Genomic DNA, 23,344 nt, shown 5'->3' with positions numbered 1-23,344 from the left:
TAGATTTACATCCGTAATCATACTGTGGAATACCAGACTATTTTCAGTAATTTTCTCAGTGTAAATATAAATATAAACTATTCCATTATATTCTCCTTAATTCGTAAATTTAAATTTAGGGTTTGAATGAATTACGTTGAACTCAGATCAGTTTTGAATACGAATTTTTTTCTCTTGGATATTTGAATGTCCATAAGGTCGCGATTTAATTCCGAGGACGAAAATATTGTTATTATATTGGGATATGAGGTAATATATAGACTCCTATGCAAAAGAATAATTTCTCATTAGATAGGCGGATTAATTGAATTCAATACTCACTCAAATTATTACATGAAAGTATTTATATTTTGTTCAACAAATAGTGCAAATTTTATCCATCAAAGTTTCTGAATCAGATTTAGTTAATACAATGAAATAAGCTACCTTTATGAACAGATATATTGTTTGGTGTTCGGAAATTATAGCCTGTCTCAGGGAAGAATTTTGGCACTCATTATTGCTCAAATAATCTTTGATACAAACAACACATGTGCCATCATTGCTTGCAACATACTCCTATGTTCTTTCTTCCTAATTCAGAAAATATTTATGTTGTTTTGGAGAATATGCAAATGTCCTTCTCTTATTCTTTTATAGATTAAGAATATAAGAAAAGACTAACTTTTCGTTTTGGGGAATCTCTTCCAAAACAGAAGTGCATTGATTCTGTTATGCCCAAATCAATAATCTGAATTTCTCAAAAGGAAGACGGAATATTATTCCGAGTCATATAGTCATTTGTACAGTCAGTCATTCATCAAATTCGTGACCTCGTGTAGCGTAGTCGCTAACGCTCTCACCTTCATTGCGAAGGCCGGGGTTTGATTCCCGGTGAGGGCACTCGAGCGAAAAGTGTGAAAAGCTTCTTCAGACCAACCATCCTGAATGGGGCTTTCCTCATTTATACCAGGCAAATAACGGGGTGGTACCTAACTTATAGGTCCCAGGCAGCTTCCTTCCTTCCATTTCCCCGGATAGTGTGCTCGCCGAGCCTTGAATCTCTTAAAAGCAAGACGGAAAATTATTCCGAGTCATATAATCATTTGTACAGTCAGTCATTCATCAGATTCGTGGGCCTGCGTAGCGTAGTGCGAGCGCTCTAGGATTCGGTTCCCGGTGTGGGTACTCAGTCGAAAAAGTATAAAAAGCTTTTTCAGGCCAGCCATCCTGAAGGAGCTTTTCCTGGGTTTCTCTCATTCACACCAGGCAAATGCCGAGGTGGTACCTAACTTATAGATCCCAGGCCGCTTCCTTCTTTTCCCAATCCTTTGTTCCTTCCCTTTTCCCGATGGTGTGCACGCCACCCCTCATATGAGATGGACTAAATGGCCGTCAATGCCGGAAGTCCAGAAATCTAAATCCTAAATCCTAAAATCCATCAGATTCTAATTGAGTCTGGTTATAGACATTTTCAATCTTGGGAAAGTACAACACGATTATAGAGATCTACTAGTATTTTGAAGTCTGCTGAGCACTGCTCACTCACAGAGATGTAAGAAATTGAAAACACATGAGGAAGTATTTTGTGAAAAAAAAAATCATAGACCCAAATTTATTCTTCAAATAATCACGTGTTAACTTCACAAGCTTTTCCAGTTTAATGCACTATTAGTTTCACCCTTTACTATTTTTGAATACTAACGATATTCAGACTTAGATCCAGGAAAGGGAATCTATGAGTAATTTAGTTCACTCTAAACTACGATCATAAGTTACATTTATACACATAAATTTGTATCTCAATTGAGGATTATAGTCTCATAATGTCTCCTTGAATACGTCTTTATGCATGTATAGGTATGTGTATATACAAATTCACTCTATACTATGCAAACATTAATGTTTTGTCTGTATATGTACATTGGTCATATTTAGTGTGTATGTTATAGCTGTATCGTTTACGCGTGTGTTATTCAATCCACCAAACACGTAAATATTCTTCCCTACAAACATATATATCTTTGATTGTATGCAGCCGAGCGAGGAGAAAGAGGTAAAGCAAATAACATACTTGCATGTGCTTAGTTTACGTGTCACTTGTCTTTGATACCTAAGGGAAATGAATACCATTAAGTGATTATGAAACTGTAAATCGATACTAAATTTTCTTTTCTACTCTACAATAATTTAAATATATAAAATTAAAGTGTCCAGAGATGAGACATACCAATCAATAGACCTCATTAAACTGCAGAAAATGAGATGTTTGAAGGTAAATATTTAAGCGCGGGTTTCGAGAAAATTACCCTAAAGAATATGGTGCTAAAACTATGTCAGTAGTTTCCGATAATAATTGATATTTTTTTTTACTCTGCAGGAACGGATTGCTACTTTATTTCTTCAAGCGAAGGAATTTGGTTTATTTGACATTATGTTTTCTTAACTAAAATTGAAACCTGAAGTTTCCAAAATTTCAACCACTTCTGTTTTTTTTTTTTTTTTTTTTTAAGTGTGTTGAGAGTTTTGATAGTATATTCGTTTGACACTCTGAATCGATTGCAGAAAAATTGCTCGTAGCTATATATTACCGGTTTACTCTATAGCGATGAACGTTAAAACCGGAAGTGGTTCATTTCTGCCGCTTCCGGTTTGAATTGAAAATTAAGAAAGAAGATGATACTTACTCTTAGAATTCTAAATTGATTCGAAGAAATGATTCTCGCCATCTATTATCCTTATTTGTTCATGTGCATTAATATTGAAACCGAAATTATATAATAATAACCAAGAAAGGTCTGTCGCTTTTTTGTGGAGGTCTATGTTCAATTGGCCTTCACACCGTGAGTTGAATGTGAATGAAGATAAGGCGATTGTCAGTTGTTGGTGTGGGTATATTCAACATACTATCTGGTTGTGGCAGTTCAGTTACACCGTGAACTTATGTAAGGATAGAGTGAACATGGGACCTCAAGAGAGCCTCATAAGGGCATGTATGCTGTACAAGGTCAAACGCCGCTGCAGCAGAGCGGAAAATATTCCAAGCCTTTGGAATGAGTGTCGTGACTACACGGACAGGGCAGCGGTGGTTTAACAAGTTTAAGGACGGTGACGAAACACTCGAAGACGCACCACGTGCCACAAGATCAACACATGTACAAAAAATGAAGATTTTTAGGCAGCAATTGAAGCGAACATTGAGCAGACATGTGAGAAACTGGGACTACAATTCAGTGTGAGTGTAAAAGCTATTCGGCAACACCTCCATCAACTTAGGAAGCACTACAAGTTTGATCGATTAGACTCCGGGCAGAAGTCGACGCGAGCAGACACTTGTGTTTCTTTGCTGTCTCGTCTGGGGAAAGAACCATTTCTGAACAGGGTGTTGACATGTGATGAGAAGTGAGTCATGTACGAAGCTCCATTTCGCCATTATCATTGGTTAGCATCCCATGAACCGGTTTCAACACAGCCGAAACCAGCACTATACCAAAAGAAGGTGGACTGCTCGAGACATCATGCATCGGGAACTGCTACCAGCTGGTCAGAGCATCAATGCAACTGTGTACTATCAGCAGTTGAGCCGTATTCAAGAAAAACTAAAAATTCTGGAGTCAGCACTTCTGAATTGCGAAGGGGTTCTGATGTTACAGGACAACGCTAAGTCCCATGTGGCTAGAATGACACGGGAGACCATTCTGCGCCTAGGTTGGGAAATGCTATTGCATCCGCCATACTCCTCGGACACTACACCGTCCGATTATTACCTGTTCCGTTCCTTGGGCAATCATCTTAAAGGACACCAGTTCAAATCCCTAGTAGAGGTGCAAAATGCACTTAATACTTTCTTCGCCTCACAGCCCACCAAGTTCTACCACAATGGAATCCATGGCCTTCCAGAATGTTCGCCCTCTACCTCCCTATGATCCGGAGTTAGATTCTTTACACCAGCAATAATGAAACATGATTCAGTAAATAAATCAATACAAAGTCTTACTCTTATCTTTAATACATGCTCTCATATATATTCCTTCAGTGTGGTATTTCGTCTGAGGAAAGATACATAAAACTAGAGGCTCTTTCAAAGTGACCATAATTTTAGCTTAATCAAACGGGACACATATGAAGCGATGGGAAGTGTGTCACCCTCTCTGATTTCCAGGTTGCAGCGCAAGCAATGTTTTCAAGTTACAAAATATATAAATAACGCGTTAAAAAGTTTCAGACACTGAAGTGAATCTAAAAGTTGACAGGCATGGTTTAAAATGAAATGAAATGAATGATTTTATTTTAATGTCTCATGGTTGTTCCCTTTAGACTAGATGAGACGGATGATTAATGAAAGTTAGTGAATGTAAAATTAATCTTTTGTGCTGTACCCCGGGACCATATGCACCAAACTCAAGTGCGCTAGTCATTAGACCAGTGGGAATCCTGCATGGCCTAAACATTCACAATGTGAATTATTATAAAAAAAAAAAATAGCTGTATACACAGTCATTTTAACGAAAGAGTGTAGAGTTGTTCTTATCGTTTTAATTTTAAATAATAATTACGGGGAACTAATGTTCAGTTTGACTTAAAACTCACAGTCAGTCATCCCGTTTGACAATAAAAATACAGGACAACACCTAAAACAAAATATCTGGGCACTTTGGTCTCTCTAGAATTGAATGTGCTCAAAAAATGATATTATTGATCCTACTGCTAGTGTTGAGAAGTTATCTCACATTGTTAGATATTTTGGTTACGATCCTAATACTGTGATAAAGCACTGGATGTGAAGCGGAGGATAGAGACAGAGAATGAATTAAGAGTAGAAGACCGCAAGCAGCAACATCAGTGCCAGAAGATCGAGTTCTGGTTCAAAAAGTACGGAATCATTCATCACGTCAAGCTATGAGAGATCAACGACCAGTCGGACACTTTCAATTCACCACTTCCAATTCAGATAACTATGAAAATACAAATCATTTTTACGAAAGCTATCGTAAGAGGTATTTTCTAAGCTTCAGGGTGGGAATACAATTCATTCCTCCATTCTCGACTAATTCTGCACCCAAGCATTGGGAAAGGATTGGAAAGCCTCAGATACATGTATCATATATTCAACAAAAATTGAAAATTTGTTTTCGAATGTTATCGTGCAACATTTTTTGATCGGAAAAGTAAATACATTCCTCTTTTGTTACCGACTTTAACTGTATCCAAGGGGAAGCATTGACAATCTCAAAAGAAATATGCTCTATGATGCTATAAAATCAAATTTATAAATATATATTTCATTGGGGCTTCACTCTTACATTCTTGACAGGCTTTCAACTCTTGCAGTGTTGTGATTGGAAAGCTTAAAAGAATGTATACGCCATATTGCATTAAAATCGAGTCATTGCTATAAAGTTATCGAAGAAAGTTATTTACTTAATATCACTTTTTTTCAATAACGAAACATCGAAATTTTGGGAACTTACATCTTTTATCAACTTATCCTTGATTGGTTTCAATTGAAACTATTCGGGATGATTGGAATACCATAAAGAAAATATACACTACATTTTATCGAATTCAAATCACGTTTATGTAGTTCCTAGCAGAAAATTATTTTCTATATGAGTCAACTTGCGCATGGGATTATTCCCTTTTATACCCTAATTTTTGACAGACAATATCAAACAATATCCTGCAATATCAAACAATAAAATTATATTCAAAGATTTGGAAAAGTCATATATCAGGTTTTATTAAAATTAAATAAGTTCAAAGCGAGTTATGGTGAAGCTAATAGAGGGACGAAGAGAGACACAAATGCTGATTTGAGTCAATTACAAGGCACCTACTACTTTCATTTCAACTATGTGTATATTTAATTTCAAATGTAAGCTAATTTCTTAATGGAAAAATCTAGAACACCCTTATTTATGATCTAGAATTATACCTGTAGCTTTATGTTATTACCTTAGAAAAAAATATGAATAAATCTAACAGAATGAAACCATATCTAAAACTTTAATACTATATTAAATTAATATTTGATGGAGATTCGAACATAATTTAGTTGATTGGTAGGTAAGAACATTATCCAGGTAGAACGTTATCGTCCCAAATATGTATACGAGGAGTGATCAGAAAGTAAGGTTACAAAGAATGGAGTGAAACGTGTATACATATTTTTCATAGAACCAATAATAGCCAACAGATACTACATACATTAGGTTATATTTCGACATAGTCTCCATTTTGGTTGAGGCACTTTTTGCATCGAGGGATGAGTTTGAAGATGATCTCCTGGTAAAACTCCTGTTTTTGCGAGTTCAGCTACGTTGCCACGAGTGCTGCCAACTATCATTGGTCTGACGTCATCTTTTGGCGGATAGTCGCCGAAGTAAAGAAAAAATGACTGCCTACTGCCTGCATCGTTCCGCTTTCGGTTCCAAGCGAAAAGCCACCGAAGCGAAAGCGAAGCGGCTGCAGTCGTCGGAAAGTTAGCTGGCAGTTGTTGTTTTTCCGCCAGGCGATGTTATAGACACTTTTCGAGGAATGGTCTCTGAATGATGGTGAGAACTCGGTAACGTCCGCTGCTAGGATGTAACAACAACAGGTGACAGCAGTGCTACTCATGTAACTGTTATTACACGGTTCATAAACTTACAGAACTATTTTAGTGACCGATTAGAGCAGAACATGTTACGTTATCCGTTACTTGGCTAAAATCTCAAATATACTGCGGAAAGTTTTGCTCGTTACAAACAATAAAATCCAATTAAAAACTCTCACTGATAATTACTAGTTTCTTCTAATATGTTGGGAAGGCCATGTTTTTGGTGTTAACATACAAGTACGCTAAAGGGGTAGTTATTTTGTGTCTTAACCATGTATGGCATAGGACTTTCAGCGTATACATACCAATGCAATGCGTTGTTAGCAAAATTGAGAGTAGAGGATTAAAGGCGGTGGAGAAGATCCCATGTGGTGGGTTTATAGCGGTACTGGAGGTTACAAAGCGGCCATGTGACGGTTTAATGGCAGTACTGGCAGTTCCAGTTCAGCTTAAGCGGTTCAGACTAGGAGAAACAGCGGATGCCGCTTTATTACCGCCATGGCGGTAAAATTGCGGTATTTGTGTTATTTCGTAACGGTACCGCCGCGTTAAGTCGTCATCGGCCCGACAAATTTTCAAGTGCTTCACCTTCTCGTCTGAAGCGAAGCGACGGCCTCCTAGGTTCTCCTTCAAGTGTGGAAACGGGTGAAAGTCGTTTGGAGCGAAGACTGGGCTGAAGGAAGGGTGGTTATTGATATACCAGATGTGTTCTAATCTGTTGATGTCGTGCTGGACGGTCACTGCTATCCTCGTCGGTGACATTTTCTCTACCAGAAGTAAACTTTAGACACCATTCTTGCAGAGGAGACATTACAGTCTCTCCGTAAACCTCTACCACCTGTCGGTGAATTCCAGCAGCAGTTACATATTTCGTCTTCAGAAATCGAATAACTCAGCAGACTTCTTCCCGAAAACAAGTTTTCCAGACGAGTCGCCATTTGTATTTACATACAACTAGGTAGCGGGTGGCATAAACTCTGCACGGTTGCCAAATACATGTATTAAAATTACCACACACTTCTCATAATAATAGATGGAACTCCAGAAATATTGGCCTCAGTACCTTAGTTTCTGATCTTCCCTCGTATATGCGCTAATACGCACTAAAGTACTCAAACGCTATCACCTGCATCACTTGCATGCATAAGGAAGTCCTAGAATAATAACATAAATATGCTGCGGAATTTGAGTTGCTTGGTCGGCAAAATCAAGAAAAAATGTGAAATATAAAAATATTAGAACTTTTAATTAGGCATAATTTAATATACTTATATATATTTGTGTAAGTAGGTGTGAGTTTATTGAGATATAAAACAATATCTGTGCATGGTTCAATAAGTTAATTCAAAGATTTCTTGTTGACCACACTCTATCTGTCGCTCAAAAAGGTCATTCATAAACTAACACGTTTGAGCTACACCAATAATGGGAGAAATATCACATCTAGTAAAATCTGCTTTTGATTGCGTAATCTTGAAACATGAACATTCACGGTTGGTTGAAACATAACAACAAGAAAGCTCATGCACAGGAACATTACAATAGTAACACTATGTAGACCTACAGTTTAATCTCTCTACTGCTGCATGAGGTCACTATTATCAGTACTTCAATGAGTGTCTCTGTGCTCATTATAAGAACACATACAATAGTACTAGGTATACAATGGTTGTTCACAAAAGTTGGTTTCCTGAAGTCCTTTAGAATGAAGCCGAAACAAGTGACTTAAAATATCGTAAATATTCATATTTCTCCACACCAGCTTTGACACTCGTATACAGAGATGTGTCGTCTGCCCTCCTCGTCGTTAATCCTAATTCTACTGGCCGGAGTTAGTTATTGCATTTCTTTCAGTGCTCTCCAATTTCCCTCACAATATTTGGGGACCGCCATAATATATTCACTACTTGGAGAGATCAAATGTTTTATCCATGAAAAACTGACTAGGGTTGTTTGAGCACTATGATTTTATCGGAATCTGTAGAACTAGAGCGACTATAGATTTTCCAAATTAACCAGCCGAGTTCTTAACCTTGAAAATACTAGAAGCAATTATATTTTGGAGTAGAAAATAAAATACATAAAGGAAAATGGGGAACACAGTATGCAACATAGAAGAGGAGAACATAAAAAATATATTGAAGATATAAGAATTAATTATCAGCACTTATATCTCGGCTGCAGTTCTATGTTCATTTTTTCTGGAAAGTAAGCTTGCTTCATGGATTATGTGAAGGTAAAACTACACAGTTTCAAGTTCTTGGGTGTTGCAGAGGTGATCTTCCTAAATAGCACAGCATGCCAACGTATTCTTTGTCAGAACATACACTTTGCTTGCATAGTTAGTAAATCATTTCAATTTCGTTTAAGCGTTTTTACACTTTTGAACCATCTTATATTTCCATATGTGATGATTTTGATAGTATCATTAGATACGCAAATGTGTTATAGAGTTTCAAGTCGTTTAGCTATGAAAATGGATAAACTATTAAGATATTTCGCTCAGATGGACATACAAGCTAGTGAAGGTTCTATAATATTAATAAGAAACAATTATCCTGTTATATCCCTGAAATTCTATATTTATATACAAGACAGCGGTTCTTTAAGTGCTTGCGTTCTATATTTCTTTGTAGTTACAGTTGATAGATTTAGTAACGGGATATTCGTGAACAAGTCAGATAAATTTCCGGAATTTCGTTCAAACTGAAGTGGTCAAATTAGTTATTATAATAATCTAAATTAGTTGAAAGTCAATCGAAGTGAGTTAACTTATTTTCATCTTTTAAGTGATAAAAATAAAGTAAATTATAAACAAAAAGTTTACTTTTAGAAAGTAACATCAACGAGAACAGAATTAATAGGTTATTAAATAGGTTATTAAAAACTTGTATAACATTGAAAGTGTCTGATTCCGTCGATCATTTTAGTGCTTGGTGCTGTTTAGTAGTAGTAATCTTCTAATAAATTCACTTTTATGCTTAAAGCAGCTTATATGGATCTAACAAAACTTAAAGCGACTTTATTATTTACGGGCAAAAGAATTTAAGTAAATAGACACCTAAGCAAATGGATAAATAAACCTTTAAGCTACTTTCTACTTAAAGATGAAAATCATTCAAGTACATAAAAGTATAACTTGTTGTAAAAACTTTATCTTTCAGATGCAATATATTTGATCAGACATAACAGTTTTAACTGTTAAAGTAATACCTTTCAGATGCAATATATTTGATTAAATATAGCAATTAACAGTTAAAGCAAATCTTGTTGCTTTCAACCAAATCATTAAATAGATAAACACGCAATACATTAACACAAGTAGGAGTGGAGTCCCTGTTTTGATCCAGAGTCAAGTAAGGTTGTGGTGAACAACATCGTGGCAATGAGTTATCTCGGGGTACCCCATATACTAACCATACCAATTCTTTCATCATCATTTACTTGCCTTAATCATCGTCTCCCTTAGCCTAAAGGACATAATCGTTACACGGAAATATTTCATTTCATTTCATTAACACAAATAGAAAAATATATAAATAGTTAATACAATATTGACACCCAAACAAAAAATAAATATGAAACTGTAAGTTTAAGGTTTTATTGTCCACATATAAGAAATGTTTTTAAGTATTTAAAAAATAAAAGAAACACTTTGAAAGAGGTATGTGCAACAACCTTTGTGTATGTGGAAAGACAAACACTTAAAGAAACTTTAGTCTTCCGCTCAATGCATCTGAGATGATATAAACATAAACGATTACATTTAAAAATTATATTTATGCAAAAGACAAATAAACACTTAAATCAAGTATATTGTTTTCGTACAAGATTATTCAAATAAGTAAGTAAACAAGCACTCGAGGAAACTTATTTCAAACAATTATTATGTTGAAATACATAAAAATATAGATATTTTAGAAGAAATCCTAATATTTCTAGAATTCGTGAATTTCGACAGGTAGAAAACTGGAATAATATTTGCTCGATGATAATTTTTATGCAATAATGCATATGAACCTGAGATAGAGCAAAAAGAAGAAGAGAACACTAGAAAATTGGCTTACTCTTGCGCTCTACATCATCAATAGCTAGGCAATTTCCTCAGTTTAGACCAACGTTGGCCTGCTTTCCGTTTTCAGTAACTTTCCAGTTTGCTTACGGCGTTGTATAAACAAACTCAAACGGTCAAACGAGCTTCACCAGAAAGTCAAACACGAAACCATTTCACCTATCAAAAGGCCAGCATACTAACCTGACTTGTACAATTGCCTGGTGCAATTCTATAACTTATAAAAACAAAGTGAAATGGGGGTTAAGATTTGCAATGAAAACCTAAGAGGTCATACTGCAACCTTAACCAAAAAAAAGAAAAACTCACAATCTAACTGACAGAAAATTTTCTCCATGAGAAATAAACGGTTGCTTTTATGTATGTTTATCTTCTCCAAGAATGTTTCACAAACTTCTCTTTCCTATCTGAAAAAAACCGTTAAAATTTCGTATGTACTGTTTTCTTTGCCCAAATATCTAAAAATGGTATTTTTTTTTATAAAGTAATAGCCATGTATTGCGACGCAAAGAAGCAATAGTGTATGCACGGAAGATTAAGGATTTACACAACCTCGAGGAAGATATTATGGAAAACTAAACGTTTTCTATATTAAAAGAGAGAAAGTAACATCTTTAAATCCATTAAATCTGCATTTATTAATACCCATTTGTTTATCCTTTTTATTAACATGGTGACAGAACTGTCTCTCTCATATGTCTATTTATTGCATGATGGGAAGAGTGTCCTACATGTAACATGTTACCCGCTGTATATTGGAGCTTGTATAACCTTAACTGTTAACTAGCATCAGCACGAAGCAAAATGAAATGAAAATGAAATGAAATCTTTGAGTTTTACGTCCCACAGTTACGCCGGTTAGGCTAAAGGAGACGGTGATTATGAGAAATGAATGAAATGGTGGAGTGAAGAAAGGGGAGGAAACGGAAGAACCCCGAGAAAACCCACGCACACGGTGTTCGTCCACCACAAAGTTCACTTGGCAGGAGCAGGGTTTGAACCCGTGACCCCATGCACCAGAGGTGAACGCTCTACCACTGAGCCACCGCGGTAGTAGTCAGTAAAAAGTCAGTAAAGTCAGTAAAGAAAAAAAGGATCATGTGCCTCAATACCTTTTCATTATAGGCATCCAACATTTCTTTGTTACTGTGCAGGTAAACTTATAAATTTTAAGCTGGATATGGAAACCCACCGTTAACGCCATTGTTACTATGAAAATTTTAACTGATTTACTTCATTAACGCCTAGACAATTCATCTAGCTATCCATGTGATGAAAAGGTTCAGAAAATCGCCTTCTTTCAAGTTATCTTATGGAAAAAATGAAATGAAATCTTTGAGGTTTACGTCCCACGATTATGCCGGTTAGGCTAAAGGAGACGGTGATTATGAGAAATGAGTGAAATGGTGGAATGAAGAAAGTGGGAGAAAACGGGAGAACCCCGAGAAAACCCACGAGCACGGTGTTTGTCCACCACAAAGTCCATACGGCGCGAGCTAGGATCGAACCAGGGACCCCAAGCACCGGAGGTGAGCGCTCTACCACTGAGCCACCGCACCCCCAGTTATCTTATAGAGTAACGGACAAAAAGCTGGGCGGACATAACAAAATTATCTTATAATCCCCACTGACTGATCCTCATAATAAGTGTTAATTGAAATTCAAGAGAACTGCACTAATAATTGTTCTTTGTGGAAATTGAACATTCATTCCACAACCGGGGCTATATGAAATGTGGACCTACAGTATAAGTTGGTATCTAAATTACCATAATGTGTTGAAGTTTCAATGGTCTCATACATGGAATCAAAGCTGAGACTCTGTACACCACAGATGGACACATGAACATTAAAGCATTAGGGCGGGTCTCAATATTAATTGAATAATTAAATATACTATATTGTAAAGCTGGTAATGAAACGTTTTCTTACGAAATATAAAGAAGATCATTTGAGTACTTTTTTATTTAAAGAAATCGTTCACAAAAATCACAATCTTCGCCCTTTTGAATGTTTACGAGGAAACACAAGTAGTGTAGTATTGTAAGGTTATTTTATAAAATATGTACATATGCATTTCAAAACCAACTAGCATATCAGTAAATCGCAATTAATTGATTTTTTATCCAACAAACTAATAAGTTGTTTCTAGTAGGAGACGAAAAACTGAAAAATCTACTTCTTCTGACATTTAAGACTTTCGTGTGAAGGAATCATTTCGTTGAAAACGGAACTGTACTGTTCTCGTTTGACGGCATGTTTTCTGAGTTTTCCATCATGCATTGTGAACTAATGAAAAGTCATAAACCAAACTGTTCTATATAATTTCCAAGTGTATGACCCCTCTTTAAAATAAAAGTTTATGTAAATAATAGTAGAATTACAAAATGGTATGAAGTATACTTGGGTTGGAAAGAAGGTTCATATTAATTTTCAAGTATGTTGTGGTAGAAATAATGGCTGTACAGCTTTATTAATGATAAAAGTGTTGCAGTACAAGTTAACGAGTATGATAAATTTCCTTTAACCTGACAAGAAAAAAAATGAATATAATATCATTTTCTTTCTAAAGAAACTAGAAAGTAGTTGCAATACCAAACATTTGACGGCGATGCTGCTTTTGGGTGTTAAAAGTGAAAATTAGAAAGTTCCATAAGCAGTTTTATGTATGCACAGAGTAGAAAAATGAAATCATTAAGTTTTACGTCTCATGGTTATGGTGACTGGGCTAAAGGAGACGGTGTTGATGAGAAATGAATGAAATGATGGAATCAAGAAAATTAGATGTAACGGAAGAATCCTGAGAAAATCCACGCACATGGTGCTAGTCCTCCAGAAAGCTCACTTGGCACGTGCTGGGATAGAACAAAAGATCCAATAAACCAAAGATAAACGTTGTACCACTGAGCCACCACTACCCCCTATTGTGTATGCTGCACAATAAAGAGTTCTCCCCGAAAGTGTTAAAATTTGGATAACAATATGTTAAATAGTGTGACATCTAAGAATTCGCATACACACAGACAAAGACAAGTCAGTAAATTAACAAATGAATAAATATTCACAAACCAACTGTTTGATGAGTAAAAGTTATTGAAATACAAACAAATAATACTTCGTTGTTTCATGATCATAATACTTTTTTTAAAGCTTTACGTTTTTCTTAGACAATTATCATACTACGATAGGAAACTATAGATTTTTACTCGGAAGTTGTTATATTAAAACAAACACACTCTGCTGAGGACAGTAAAGAGAATCTCGCGATCCCATGTGTTGGACATTCGGAGGACTATTTTGTGATACGAAACGTTACATCATTTTATTATAGTCAACCAACGTTCTTTTGCTGCAGAACAATTTGAATAGTTGCTAGGGAATGTTATACAAAACTGGGCATGGATAGCCATCGTTAATATCACCGTCAACCAAGAAGATATTAACGGAATATTTCCATTTACGAACTCAGTCGAGATAAATGTTCCAGTTTTCAATTAAAAAGACAATTCAAAAATCCGATTTCACTGAAGTGTTATCGAGTGAAGTAACGGTTGAAGGGGCATACTAGCAGTACAATGTTGTAAATACTGCTGATCCTAATAAAACTTCCTGGTACGAAGTTTTAAAAGTAATAATTCCACCAACTGTCGATTTCAAATTGAGAGAATGAATGAATTAGCACATCAAGATTCCTGTTGTTACGTTATTGACTGTACAGTTCTATACTTTTTCTTCTGATTTGCCCTCACAGTTCTGGATGAACGCCATACTTCTAACACTATCTACTAACAGTCCTTCATCAGGCCTTGAAGGTGCAAGGAATGTGTGTGGATGTAAATGTATCACACGTTCCTGGCTTCAACACTCATAGAGCACTACAATTCAGCCTCCTTTACTTCCTCAGTGTTCCCCAGGCATCTATTTTGGACACAATGAATAAACCTCAGAGACTCATTGAAACAAGAGTAGAACGAGAAAATTTTCCGACTGGGCCGGGGTTCGAACCCGATGCCTCCAGTTGTTGAATAAACGTCTTCCCAAAGTTATCGCGGTTCTTTATCGCGTATAGCTACTAAAGGTATCTAGCGCTGTTTCACTTTAGCGATCTCATTTTCATGGATAAACCAGCGCCTGCAATGCGTTGGCAACAAATTGTCATATACAATATGATAACTAACATTCATTTCTCGTTTTTAATACCACAGTAATAGAAGTGTTCCAACTACCAACATTTCTCATTGATCCTACTCTAATAATTTCAATAAGAAAAATATGATGTACTACACAGAAAAAAGGCAACAAATTCCAACTTAGATAGCAGCGACAAATGCGTATATTAAAGTTATTGCAAAAAAATACAAAGTATGTACGGAGAAGGTAAGATATGCTTTTTTAGTCTCAACGATACATGTATAGAAACAAGTATATAATAAGAACTCCATATAATTATTTGGTTGAGGAAAAATATTGTCACGTTGACGTTTTAACACAAAACTGCCCTTCATTTTAATCTTCTTAACCTGACTCCATGAACGAGAGAATGTTATTTAAAGTTTGTAATGAACGGTATACATAACCTCAGAGTAAATAAATACAATTCAAAACAAGCGTAATCACTTTCAGTTTTTAAAAGTAAGAAAGAAATTTTAAAATTTTGTATAAGAATAAAGTAAGAAGAGTGAAGTTTTACCGGTATAATTTTCTTTTTCTACCAATTAATGCGAAAAGTTCTGAGAAATTATTATTATTTGTAATTATATTTCAATTCCTAAATAATGAAATCAATTCTGAATGAATAATCATTTACTCATTGTCAATCATACGAGTACATGCAGGCATCGATTATTAAAAGAAACCCTTTTATGTTTACACCCAATAGGAAATGTATTCTAGTTACACATCATTTATATGGATCCCTCTTAAACTTAACCCTTCACTTTTAATTTCCATTCTTTTCCGGTTTAATTGGAACTGTTTACTCTTAGCATTACAGTCCAGATGAGGCATGACCAGCCAAATATATATAAATTTGGTGATATGTCCTAAGCATATAATCCTGTGTCGCCGTTCGTTCTAGCTTTTCCGAGCTCGTTAGTTCAAGTAGCTTCCAAATGGTAACACTAATCAGTATAAACAAGAAATTATGTTCCCCCACCAGAACCGGAACTACACGTGCTAATCAGTCCGATATATTGGAGCACACAATAATTTATATTAATTTAAATATGATCACACATACACAAAAGCAGGAAAAACATCAAGATAAAATTAAATCACGTTTCAAAAGAATTAATATGTTAAAATCATATAAAATGTAACATTAAATGAAATCTCAATGGTTCTTAAATTAAAGGTGGTTCCTCCTGGGAAGACATGAACGCCTAGCACAGCTACTGTAATTTGTATTTACTGTATGGGTCAGAAAGAATAATTATCAGGTATTAAATACAACATCCTCATCTGGAGTGAACCCAGGATTTCATGCAAAAGCACATAGTATTAGATGAACAAAATAGGCATGGATTGTTGTAAGGTTTAAAGAAAAGGCGTCGAGTAGGAAAAAATCAGAAATCTTTGATTTTCTATATGAAGCGTTCAAAAAAGGTCATTGTGCAAAATATAAGAAAAAAGAAAAAGAAAAGTAATTGAAATTTGCGTCACAAGAAGTCTTTGATGTATCTAAATATCTCTTGAATTGTCTTTATTAAAATCAGTTTCTTTAGTATTTGTCAGTTTTATATCTTCTCTCGCTTTGGAAGTGAACAATAGGCAGGAGAGACATATATCCCCTTGCCGTTCTGCAACCTGCCGAAGTGAAGTGTTGTGTTGGTTGCGTGACGCTTTAACTTCATTGATAAAGATAACGCAATTAATCACAAAAAATAATAATCAACCCATGTTGAAACGACATAAAACTATTGAAAGCATGTTATTGTCAGGTTTAAACTTATTTTTAAAATATGAGTTATTCTTCCAAAGATGATATGGTACCTATTTATAGCGTATATGAATTCACTTCTACTAATTTTCTTTTCTCAAAATAACGTTCAACTGGATGAGACGGTTTTAGTGCGGTTTTCTCTATTTTTTTTTTAAATATACGTCAATGATTATTTTATTCAAGACAATTACTCAATTTAATTAATAGCGATTTACAAAATAAATATTTCAATGTAAGAACGTAATTTTAAAATTTGAATAGTCTGATGGGAAATATATTGATTCAAAAGTTGCTTCAGATAATTAGCTCGTAAATACTACTACTATAGCACCTTCCAAAAGTGAAATGAAATGTTTCAGTTTAATTTCCCACAATCAAGGACGCCCGGGCCCCCAGAAAACTCGTGTGGGCCCCTATTGTATTTATGAATATACAATATTAGGCATAATTTGAATGCAATTTGTCTTTAAATCCTCATACCTTCTGCATCTGAATGCTCCCCCCCCCAAAAAAAAAATTTACAGAAAAATCGGCGCCTTACATACGATTATGCCTTTTGAGATGTTGCATGTAGATGATTTTGCCAATTGAATGATGATGGAAGTATCCGTAGAATGAGAATGTGGAAGGAAACGGGAGTAGCCCCAGAAAACCTTCGGACACGATGTAGTCCATCGCAAACTTTCTTGGCCAGGAATCAAATCAGTGACCTTACGCACTAGAGGTAAGCGCTCTAAGCATACATTAAGCTAGTTCCACTTTCTTTCAAGGATATGCCGTTTTATTCAGTAGGTTCTTTAAACTTTAATCCGTACTGTTCTTTCTTATTCTCAATATTGTATTGTATCTTCATGCAAGTTGTTAGACAATAAGCTTAAACTTTACTGCTGTTGACAAGTTCGATAGTAATCATAGTCTTCATTATTATTTTCTTTTAAAACTATCAATGCTCCCCGACAAGAAATGTTACTAGCGCGTCACATACTATTTTTATAAAATAAATAATAACTTGTTATTTTGAAAGATTTCTGCATTACTAAAACTTTCATTGAAGTTTACCTTATTTACTGATCGTTTACTTGTAAGACTGAGTTGGGAACAAGGTACTTCAGTGGTAGAGCGTTCACCTCTGGTGCGAGCTGCCCATGATTCAATCTCAGACAAAATGAGTGTGTGGAAGACTACATAGTTTTTGTTGATTTTCTAGGGATTCTCCTCTTTCCTTCTACATTTTACTACATACAATTATTTCTCAATTATTCACGTTTATTAATCATCCTTCACCTTCAGCATAGAAGACATAATCATGGGACGTTAAACTAGTTATGTGTTAAGTATTTTGTCAGCAGGAAGAACCTATCGCTTAAGGTATGACCTAAACCAGTGGTTCTGAACATATGCATTAACGTCCACAGGGGGGTTGGGGTCGTTAAAACAAAAAGGGGTGATTAGAAGGCGATAGACTATTTAGGGAGTTTTTCAGATTTCATGACTTATTATGTTTGTTTCTTATCACTCGACGAAAGCCATTGTTCATTTAACAAATTAACAAAAGTTTAGATTATTTTTAAAAATAATGTAGATTCTTCAAGGCTGATTGAAAGAATTAAGGCCTTTTTCTGTCTCTTAGACTGCTTTGTCTAAGTTTTGCGTTCAGGCTTGTGCATAGATTAAGATGACGAGGCCCGCACAGTACAACTATTCAACCAAATGGACACTCGAAAAGCTTGAGAACCACTGCTCTAAACAATTGTAGTGCGTTTCATGCTTTTCCGCCGAAATTGAACCTGCAACCTCGTGCTCTATAAGCGCACCCTCCGCACAAGACCAGTCATGAGATCCATCACTTGCTTAAGTTATACATTATTACTGCATGTTTAAGTTGAATTATATATTAGTGCACAGGTAATAGCGTTGTAAAATCGACCATATTCTCTAAAAGTCACCCAGAGTTCATTGTTGACCAATATGTAACCGGATTCATTTAGGAAGAAGTAAATATGCATCTTTGCTATATCGTAGAAATACTATATAAAATATTGTAATACAGCCGCAGATAAGCTATGATACAATTTCCTTTGTTAACAGTTTAGATAGCAGAGAAATATTTTCGTAAGAGAATTCCATTTTCTCTAAAATACAGGGAAGTGTACTCAAATGGGCATATAAAGTGTAAGGTATTTGGGAGGTAAAGTAAAAGTGGTTATGCACTATTTTTAGCTTCTGTATATGCAGTTCTTTACACATTGAAATAATTCAGATATACAAATGTTGAATCAACTTAATTCCAAAAGTCACGATGTAGCATACTATGTACTTCATTGTTTCAAAACTTTATGTCATTCTCAAATTTAATGTTCGAAAAGAATACTTCGAACCCTCTCGCAGGTTTAGTTACTATTTCTAACCCTTCGGTGCTCAGAGGCTCAGGATCGATTACCGTTGAATAACTTTGAGATTCGAACGTATTATGATGGTTCGTGTTCATCTTAAACTGTAGGTTTACGTCTCAAATAGCACCGGTGCTGAATTTGAAAGGGATGCTAAATTCGAATCTGACCAACAAGATTCGAAGAAAATCCACACAAAACAAGGAAATTATTTAGAAATGTCAAAAGTTCTTATGCATGTAACTTATATAAAATGCAGCAACTTATATAACTTCGAAACAATAACAGCTCTTATGATTTTTGTCAATTTGTCACATCTTCAGCATAATAAATATTAAGCCTCTTTCAAATCGAAATCGATGCCGCATATGCTATAGTTCTTGTAGGCAGGATTGATGCTCTACAATCCGCCGAGTTCAAGAATTGTGTTGGTTGCGTAACTGTTCAGTTCCAATGACCAAATATGATCACAGCTAATCACACAAGATCCTCAATCTACATTGAAATGAATTAAAACTATTGAAACTCCGTCAGTATCTGGTTTAAGTCTATTTTGAAAACAATACAATTAGTTATCAGAAACGTTTACGAGCTACTTATATACTGATTTCACTTCAGCTAATTTTCTGTTATCAAAACAACGTTGTAATGGATTACGTTCAAAATATGCATATCTTGATACGGTATCTTGCATAAAAGAATATATTGATTCTGGAGAAAATGATATCGTAAGCAAACTCTGTACTTACCTGTGCTCTTGCTGTGTTGGTAGATGTTGAATCAATGCTGAGAGTTCCATTCATATTTCCACATGATTTGACTACCTTCTTCATAAACAGAACTCGAGCAATAAGAACGTACAAGACACAAGATAACAACAATGGGACCACATAGAACACCACCAAATCAGCGAAGAAGTAAGCCAAATACTGTTCCCGTGGAAGCTTGAAGTGACATCGGCGAATATCGGGATGGCCTTTGTATGGAATTGGTACGGTGTGAGTTAAATAGAGCCATGGAGAACAGTAGACAACAGCAAACACCCAGACGCCAATGATAATCTTCTTGGCCCGTTTCACTGTACAGACAGCGTGTGCCTTCATTGGATGACAAATCGCAATATATCTTTCAACCGTGAAAGCAACAAGGCTTAGTGAAGACGCGTTGATACCTAGGTTTTGACAGAATACAAACAGCATGCATCCAATGTCACCCCAAATCCATTGGTTTCCGATCAGGTAATAACTTAAGATTTCTTGCGGTACAGATGCCACCAGAACCAGACAATCGGCAATAGCTAAACTCACAATGTAACAATTGGTGGGAGAGTGCATACTCGTGGTTCTTTTAACAACAATCACTACCATAATATTACCCAAAACGCCAACAATGAACACTATTCCTTGGAAGAAAGTCCCAATAGCTCGATAAGTGTAGGAAAAATATTCCGGATCCGGTAACTCCGTTTGATTTGTCAAAGAAGCGGTATTGTTAGTTACGCTATCAACACTAATGTTAGTGCAATTTAAGTTTGTGTTAGTAGCACTAAATTCATCTTCTGTGGAAGTTAAGTATTCGGAGCAGTTCCAAAGAATATTTGATGTTTTATTCATGATGTCGTGACAATGTAGTTTTCTTTTATTCGGTTACGAAAACCAATACTAGACTCCTTTCAACGAAACTTCAGTGGAAAGTTTAAATAGTTTTTAGGTTTCTTATATATTAGTTTTGCATATAAACAACGTAAATTATTTTTCAAAATTATCCGTGCAAAAGTGGTACCATCTTTCGTTTTTTTTTTTTTAAGTGCATAAACGAACTCGTGGATATTAATTCAAGTATACTAACGTCTAGTAAACTTTTCACTTCAATTCGACGATGGAAAGCAAAGAAATAAAACGAAAGCACCTAACGTGGTAATACCTGCTGGATATTTCTTCCCTACTTTCTTACTTTCTCTTTTCTCTTCTGAAGGAACAACAAAAAAAATAAACAAACTAACAACGTTTCTTTCGGACGAGTGTGGAGCGATCGTTTGTGTGTACCGGACTAGAAGCGCCACGGAGCGTTGGTAGGAGCCAACTGATGTTCAAACTCCGGCTTCGCGTGAATCTTCGTATTCCGCCTCAACTATAAACCAATCCCGACGAAGTAGCTTTCCCGCGCACGCCTCTGCTCCTCCCGCGCGCACTTGTATTTCTCGGTATCTCCTCTAGACCTGCTTCTCTCTTACATTTTCATCCGATTCTTTTTTGTTTTACTTTTCTCTACAGAACACTTTTTTTTAAAACATAATAATACAAAAAAAAGTTGAGACAAACAAATGAAGTTGCACAGAAGACTGAATATCATATTAAGTGGATAGGTGTCGCAACTAAGTTTCATGTGAATGATTACTTTTATTTTCACTTCATACCACTAGGCATAGCACACTTACCTTAGAAACAGTACTCTGAGGTGAACATTCCTAAATAGAACATTTATACAATTCTATATTGGTATATCATTATTAGCTTAAGCACATTTAGGTTAAGCACGACTCACACTCACTAAATATTTAAACTACTAACCGAGATCAGTAAACATACTAAATCTGAGCGTCAAACACGAACGAGAGATAATAGGAGTAATAAGGATCTAAAGTTAACACTGTAATTCATGGAAAATCTTAGTTTTCACCTTAGTTTCGAACTTCTAGAAAAACTCTTTACTCGTTTACTAACTAGTTCCTGTCTTCGTGGTCCTGGCTTCGATTTCTGGTGAAAGTACAAAAGTTTAATTTCACTATCATTGTATAAAGTAATGGAAATAACAATGATATAATGAGTAATTAAAACGTTCATGGAACGTAAATTATTCAGACGGTTTTATATTAATTGTTCATAGAAACTTTTATTTATTATTTAGATACAAATATTACAAAATACTGTGAATATGTAAAATCTGTTAAAGTTTGGTGTATACTGAGTTAAAGTTCAGCCATATATCGGTTAAAGATATATTGCAAAAATAAAGATATAGCTCCTGTCGTCGCTCGCACTTTAACAGTAATAGACTTTTTTTTATCAATTATGGCACATTAATTAGTTAGAATTATGAAAGGATTCTAACTCGTTTTCTACAAGTGTATTTGATGCAAAATATCATAGGATATTCTAAAGAAATTATTTTTGTCCTATGTTGTTTTTATTCCCAAAATACACAATTTCCTTAATACATAGCAGCACTACAAAAAGTACAGTATTGTAATATAATTGAAAAGACTAGAACATTTTCTTTTCATCGATTCTTAGTCCAAGTCTGGTCAAAAGCAGATGAGTTGGTATTTAGTAGCATTTTTACATCCATGGTATTTTGCAACTAGTTACTTTTGTTTAGGAAGTTATGCAACACACTTATGCATTAACGAGAGGATGAAAAAAATATTTCAAATATATATTTGTTGCAATGGTTTTGGATGAATAATCGTGTTCTCCATAGATGGCATGTGCTTCCATGACACGATTGCCCTATAAAACTAACTCTATGGCCTATGGAACCCGGAGGTTCAATGCCGCGTTCACAAAAGCTCTCCACTGACTTCTATCCTTAGCTAACTGCATCCAGTTTCTAGTTTGTATTCCAATCTCTGCGAGATCCATCTTAATATTGTCCTCCCATCTGCGCCTAGGTCTTCCTAATGGTCGTTTTCCGATTAATCTTCCAGTCAAGACTTTGAAAGCGTTTCTACTTTCTTCCATTCTAGCTACATGACCCGCCCACCTAAGCCTTCTAGACTTCACGACCCTAACAATGTTGGGTAAACCATATAAATTATGTAGTTCCTCGTTATGAAGTTTTCGCCATTCCCCATTCCCGTTCCTCTTGGGTCCGAATATTCGTCTCAGGATCTTGTTCTCAAATACTTTCAGTCTATGTTCTTCCCTCAGAGTAAGTGACCATGTTTCGCAGCCATACAGAACAACAGGCATGATTACCGTTTTGTATATTTTAAGCTTCAAATTTCTCGACAGAATTCGCGACGACAAGACATTTTGAACCGAATAGTAACACGAATTCCCTGCTTTTAGTCGACATTTAATTTCTCCGTGAATATGATTTTCCCCTGTTAATATTGATCCTAGGTATTTGAAACTACCCACTTTATCAAAGGTATTATTTAATATTTTAACGCATCCATAGTTTGCTGTATTCCGGTCCCGACGCACTTCCATGTATTTAGTTTTCTCTGCATTTACTTCTAAACCCATGTCCCTGCAAGCGTTTAATAAGCTTTCTGCATTTATTTCTATTGTTCTCCTATCATCACCTATTGAATTTACGTCATCAGCATATGCCATAACCTCGTGAATACCGTTCAATTCT

General features: G+C 35.5%; 1 protein-coding gene across 1 annotated transcript; it reads right to left on the bottom strand.

Moving 5' to 3' along the window:
• Positions 1-5,647: 5,647 nt before the first annotated feature.
• Positions 5,648-20,970, bottom strand: LOC145679067 (thyrotropin-releasing hormone receptor-like). The gene is made up of 2 exons (XM_081749664.1): positions 19,729-20,970; positions 5,648-5,659 (listed from the first exon to the last, which is right to left on the bottom strand). Exons 1-2 carry the CDS (start codon positions 20,590-20,592, stop codon positions 5,648-5,650), a joined length of 876 nt encoding a protein of 291 aa, XP_081605790.1. The 5' UTR covers positions 20,593-20,970.
• Between the last annotated feature and the right edge of the window lie 2,374 nt (positions 20,971-23,344).

This window comes from Thermobia domestica, chromosome 2 (assembly GCF_964235325.1).
Source record: "Thermobia domestica chromosome 2, izTheDome1.hap1.1, whole genome shotgun sequence".
In the NCBI taxonomy this organism is placed as follows: domain Eukaryota; kingdom Metazoa; phylum Arthropoda; class Insecta; order Zygentoma; family Lepismatidae; genus Thermobia; species Thermobia domestica.
The sequence above is the reverse complement of the archived record's forward strand: the minus strand, read 5'-3'. Positions and strand labels throughout refer to the sequence as shown.